Below are 6,850 nucleotides of genomic sequence, written 5' to 3' on the forward strand. Positions count from 1 at the left end.
AGTTCGAACTTGTTTAGTATTGAGTTGGGACCAAAACAATAAAAATTCTTTCGTTGAAGAGGTCTGTGCTTCATTTGTTGAAGTAAGGACAATGATCTGATTCGAGATTTTCTAGGAATCGACTTAGTGAAATCTCATATTTTTTATATTAAAAAAAGAAATCATCATATCTATTTTTCCTTCCATCTATAAATAAGAAGATAATGCGCTCAAACGTACTCGAACTCGCATCCTCAATACTCACATTAATCGAGTTAAGACTCAACTAATGGAAAAGTCTTGATGAGTTTAAGAACCTCACGCAAACTTTGTAAGAAAATATAAAAAAAAAACTAAGGGATGAGATTTTTTTGCAGGGGTAATGTTAGAATTGTGAACCTTTTTATCTTTTTATGGAGAGTTTAGAAAAGTGAACGCAGATATAAAATAAAATATGTATCATATAAATTAGGAATAATCTTTATTCATTTATTTATTTATTTATTTATTTACTAAAATATTATATTTGCTATTTTTCGTAAATTTTGACCTGTTAATAATAAAATTATTTAACCATTAAATTTAATTTTTCAGAATATTTATTATTTTTCATATCGTAAAAAAAAAGGAAGATAAATAAAGTGAGAATACTGAAGTAATCCACGTAATTTTGTCTTACTTTGAGTCTAGTACGCGGAATTAGGTAAAGATAGCCGGACAGATCCAAAAGTTCATATCAACTGTCATTATTCATAAAAAGACATGATCTTTATTATATTTTTTTATAAACTACACTATTAGTCATTAAATTACAAGTAAATTTTTATTTTGATCATTTAATTAAAAAAATTATAATTTAGTCATTAAACTATTCAAAAAAATTATTTAAGTCACTAAGCTGTAGACCTAATCATGGGCTAGGTCACTCGGCCCGAAAAGTGGGATTGAGTAAAAAAATGAAAACTGTTTTCAAAACAAGTCAGGCCTTGAGTAAGCTTTTTTTAACTCGAGCCTAGGCCCAATCTGTATTTGCAAAAAAAAAATGTTGTTGTTTCCACTATTTTGGTGCTATTTTACCACTATTTTGTTGTCATTTTGTTATTATTTTGTCGTTATTGTTTAGATATTATATAACTCTTATTTTTATTATTAATTTTATTACTATTTTAGAGGTATTTTGCTTGCTAAGTTGTACTTATCTTGGTGTTAGTAAGTACTTTTTTAATTTATTTTTTATTTGTTGGGAAACATTTATTTTAATGTTTTTAGTGCATTTGATGTGTTATATTTTTTAATTTGTTTTTATATAAAAAATTTAATGCAAGCAGGTCGAGCTCGAGTTTGAGCATTTTTATCCGAGTCAGGCTTAGGCAAAATTTAGGCCCTATGTTGAGGTCCAGCCCGAACCCGCCCATGATCACCTTTACTGAGCTATTAAAATAAATGCTATATGACTTTTTTTGTTCCCACTGCTTGAACTAATTGAAAGTTTTTCTTTCTCCTCTTTTACAATTTAGTTTTTTTTTCATATAACAATTTTTTTCTCCAATCTCCGACATTGACTGTTAGATAGACTTCGATCTAAGACATATTTTTCTATTCGTCAATGGATACAAATACCCCGTACCGATTGTCGAATCGTTATTTAAGCTCTCTAGCAATGTTTAAAAAAAAACTTAATAGCTTAATAACTTAAATAAAAACTTTCCAACAATTCAATAATTAAATTATAACTCTTTTTAATTAAATAACAAAACAAAAATTTAACAACTAGCAGTGTGGTTTACCCTATAAAAATATAATTATATTTCCCCCATAAATATCTTTATTATTTAAATGAAAAATCGAGTGGAAAATGAAAAGACATTACAGGTCAGGCCTACCAAAGCGTAGGACATGTGATAGCATGAAACAAAATGGCTCAAACATGTTTGCACTTTGCAGTAGTCAGGTCAGGCTGTTTTTTTTTTTACTGTTTTGGTGTTTCCTTTGTACTTTTATTTTAATGTAAAATAATATTAAATACAGGGGTAAATTATTTTTAATGTTATTAAATTATTAGTGAATTGATATTTTTGTTTAAATAATTGAACTGTTAAAATTATTATTGTATAATATTTTCTATTTGTATCACATATGCAATCAAAAACTATTTTTCCTCTTCTCTATTACAATGCGGGTTTTTTTGCATTAAATGATTTTAAACATTATAAATTTGTAAGCCAAAATCATATTGTTTTCTTCTCTGATCTTTGATGTTAAATCAGATTTACTTAAATCTAAAGTATATTTTTCTACTTGTTAACGGGTACTGATTTACTGATCCACCTTACCGATTGTTGCTTAGAGCTCGCTATTCGAATTTGAAAAAAGAAATCCAATGACTTAAATAAAGACTTCAAACAGATCAATAACTATTTTATAACTTTTTGAAGTTGATTTACTAATCATAAACTTTGTAATGGTTTAATGACCTTAGACCTTGTTTTTATGTCACCATGTCTCACTGGCGAAGCCAGAATTTTTTTTTTATGAGAATGACCTGAATTAAATTGTATATTCTATAATAGTAAACATACAATTTCACTATTTTAATAATTTATATCTTTATAATTTTAAAAGATTAAATCAAATTTTTATTTTTTAAGGGACCAAATTATAATTTTATCATTATTAATTTAAAATTTTATAAATTATAAAAAGTTTAAATAAAAAAAATTTATTTTAAAGGAACTGTGCCCCTGCCAACCCCTTGCTCTGTGACTACCTGCCTACTAGTTCAGCATATTTTTCAAAAAGTAATATTAATTTAATGTGAAATAATATGAAATAGAATTGATAATTAAGAAAATTACATATTTATCTATATATTGCAGCATTTTGATGGGATGAAAAACATTTGTTGCAGATGAGTCCATATAGGGTAAAGATACTACAAAAATGGAGATGAGGACATAAGAATAAAATAATGGATTTTATTCGGTGGATGATGCAGGCGAAAGGTTGAAGACAAGAAAGTATGAGAAGGCGCCGCGCTGTATTTCCAATGTCTCCAACTCACTCATTTATGACTTTTTTTTTCTTGTGTTGCTTCGCTTTGTGAAACCCCACACAATCATACCCCTCATTCGCCTCTCAATTTTTTTATTTTTCTAAAAAGAATATTTATTATTAGGAACATAGTGGCTTTAGCATAGTGTAAGTTATAGCCATTCAATTTGGGTAGGTACATCTATTTTTCCAATTTTATAAATAAAAATTTATATAACAAAATTATTAATTAATAAAAATATCTTACACAAAAAAAAACATAAACACGATATAAATAGATATATTGTCGATAAAATATTGGATATAATAAAAATAGACATTTTGAAAATTTTAATTAGTGAAAAACTAATTCCAACATTTTGGTATATTGAAAGAATTATAAGTTTTTTGAAAATTACTTTTCCTCAACCGTGGATATATGAATGATGTTGATTTATCTTATAATTTTGAACTTTAAATTTAAACATATTAATTTTGAAATAAATATATTAATTTAATCTTATTTAAAATAAAATAAAATAAATAAATTACGTATTTATTAACAATAAACCAATTTTGTTAATAATAAACATTACCAAAAGTTTAAATTAATAAAATTTATAATTTATTTGATAAATACGAGATATTAATTAACACTTTCTCATAAGTACCAATCACAATCTTAAAACCATATTTTCACATTCTATTTAATTTGAATCTTTAAAATACCAAAATCTAAAATTACATTCTACTTGATTTGAATCTTAAAGATATACAGAAAATGCTAATCAAAATATTAGTGTTTGTGTACTTGAATTTTATATTTTTAACAATAGGCACAATATCCTTATAAAATATTACATTTTACTTCATTTCCGTGTAATATAATTAAATTATGTTTAAAATTATAACGGAAATTATCGAAAAAAAATTTGTTAGCTTACTCTTCATTAATTGTTAATCCAATGAAATAACAATAGGCAGATAGTTCATCTTCCAGCAGCCGCCGGGGGTTGTTTGAGCCAGCTTGAGGGCTGATATTGTAGGACTTGGTGATGAACAGTTAGTTGTTTATGTACACATTCTGTGTTTGTCCAAGGCAATGAAGAACTAATAATCTAAAACTTAGAGTAGTACCAAATATGAATCTATCTGTATGCTCAATTATTAAAATTTTTCCTACAGTTGAAAGATTTCACACCTATATCTATATGCAGTTTGGCATGTGTATCAACTCTATCATCAACTCATAAAAGCATCAAATCCCAAGACTTCCTTATTTCACATATAATAATCTCTGTATCAGAACATACCCTAATCTCATATCATTATAAAAATCATAAGTCATCAATGCAAATGAACCAAACAAAAATACAAAAGAATAACCAAAATAAACTTATAGCAGAACATTGTGATTCATTCTTGTACTATCAAAAGCTTACGGAATGAAGTCACGGCAGTATATCTTTCATTTTCTGAATGTATGAGAGAGTAAGAGCAAATGCATCATTGATGAAAGATAATTAGGTTAAGAAAAGCCACGACCTGGAAACAAAGACACAACCAGAATAGAGTTTATAACACCTAAAACCTATGCTACTTAGACGAGGGTGTGAGTGTCGCACATGAGTGTGTATCTGACATGAGTATTTCAGCTTCATTTAAAGTTAGACCAACATAAAGATAAGATATTGGCTCAATTATTTTATCTTAAATGCTAACTATGCTTAGTTACCTAAGCGGCTAAACCATCCCTTAGGGTAACTCAAATATGAAAAACTGTTTCAACATGAAGACTGCACTATCCACCAGTCTAAACTCCAGCAGTTCGAGTCATGTTTTCAATCAGAAAAGTAAACCTCCCAAGGACACAACCAAGAAGAGGGTGAGGTGATCGATCAATTCCAAAATACAACCAAATGTTAAGGACACAACTATGTTACTGTGACATATTTTACAATATACATACGGCAGAACTTGAAGGTTTGCCAAAGTAATATCGGTAAACCAAGCTATTGGCTTTTATCTTGTAAATAAATTGTTAATTAGTGCCTGCTGAAAATGGTTAAGGTGACATAAAGGATAAAAAGATTCATGACAAGACTTGAGAGTAAATGAAGGGCACCACCAAAATCTACCTAACATAGTAGCAGCTTCTTTTGTTTCACATACCAGACAATGGTAGGCCGATAAGTACAGATGGTAGTCGATGAGTGATCCGACAAATCATTGGCAGGAATCAAATGAAAGGATAATAAGATTAACATACAAAAAGAAGCAAAGGTATATATTTTGCCATGATCATAGCACAAAAGGTACAGATGAAGTGGTACACTCAAATAAAAACAATGACAATGAGAAAGTAATCATGATAATCTTAAAAGATGAATGGGGGCTTTTCGATCACTATCACATGGGAAGACTGCAAAATCAACAATCAAAAAATAAACACAGAATAACGGTACTGATGTTAATATTGCAAAGCAAACACATAATGACAGCAAAATTCCGACTCAAACGATGCATCACCTACCACATATCACCAATTCCAAAGTTAATCCATCATTGGTTTCGTTTTGTTTTGCATTCCGGGAATTGTATTAAAAAAATAAAAGCAAACAAACAAATAAAACGGAGCTATTGCAAATGAAAGAAACATTAGAACAAAGCAAGAAGTATATAGCATCTGAAGTAGCAAATACAATAATATCATTAGATTACATTTTTATCAAAGATCTTTAAATAAAATACATTAACATAGACATGAGTTTGCCCAAATGCACAACAATTTATACATGATTCTTATTTCATATTAAAGACTTAAAACACATAATTTGATCAATTGACTTCCTTAACGTTAACGGTGGGAATGGTTACATACCCAATCTTCTTAGGGCTAAGTTCTCCGTCGCTCTCATCATCCTCCAAACAAGCACGATGATAATCAGACCGGGCCGAGAAGAGGGTCCAGACCAAGTAGAGGGTAGCCGCCGTGAGAGCGCCGCTACCGACGCCGAAGAGAAGAGCGACGACCACGCTAAGGATGTCCTTACTGCGCTCACGGAGAGAGCTCAAGACATCGGAGGGCTTGGGTCTTGGTGGTACGACGTTCAATTGACCGATCTCGGTGAAGACGGTGACGAATCCGGTGGAGGAGGAAGGGTCGTTAGGGTTTTCAAAAGAGAAAGAATAGGAGGCGACGAAGAATGTCTTGCAGGGTCTAGCGGTGGCTGATGCCGAAAGGAGGCCCACCGCCAGAATAGTCACCGCAACCACGAATTGACTCCACCTTCCCATTCTTCCTTCACGGCAATTTCGTCGGATTTTACGATTTGATTGCAAATTACGAATCGAGTCTAATTCCGCACCCCCTAAAACATATTTATACCACTACATGCATTTATTTGTTTTGGAACAATTACACATTTATCCCTCTTAGAAACTTCCATGCGTCCGTCAGAACACGGTCCTAAAATGTAAATTACACTAATAGTCACCTAACCCAAGTTAACAGCAGGTGACCAAAATGAAAACAGTTTTGTAATAGCAGTGCCTTTTTTACAAATTTTCTTTTATTTTCGACACTCAACATGAAAACTTATGAAAATTCAATAACTAAGCCTTCGTTTGCTTTAACGTAAAAACTTTTACGGAAAATATTTTTAGCCTTTTCCGTTGTTTGTTTCATGTAAAATATGATTGTCAACGTAAAAGGTTTTTCAGTCAATATAAAATTATTTCATTATTCCCGCAACATATCTAACCAAATTTTTTTCCGTAAGATATTTTCCAAACTGATAAATCTTTGTTCACTGTAACACCCTCTTTACTGATCCAAACA

General features: G+C 30.1%; 1 protein-coding gene across 1 annotated transcript; it reads right to left on the bottom strand.

The window, feature by feature from the left end:
- Positions 1-5,667: 5,667 nt before the first annotated feature.
- LOC105790395 (uncharacterized) lies at positions 5,668-6,371 on the bottom strand. Its single transcript, XM_012617970.2, has one exon. The coding sequence runs from the start codon at positions 6,304-6,306 to the stop codon at positions 5,848-5,850; it is 459 nt and encodes a 152-aa protein (XP_012473424.1). The 5' UTR covers positions 6,307-6,371; the 3' UTR covers positions 5,668-5,847.
- Between the last annotated feature and the right edge of the window lie 479 nt (positions 6,372-6,850).

This window comes from Gossypium raimondii, chromosome 8 (assembly GCF_025698545.1).
Source record: "Gossypium raimondii isolate GPD5lz chromosome 8, ASM2569854v1, whole genome shotgun sequence".
In the NCBI taxonomy this organism is placed as follows: domain Eukaryota; kingdom Viridiplantae; phylum Streptophyta; class Magnoliopsida; order Malvales; family Malvaceae; genus Gossypium; species Gossypium raimondii.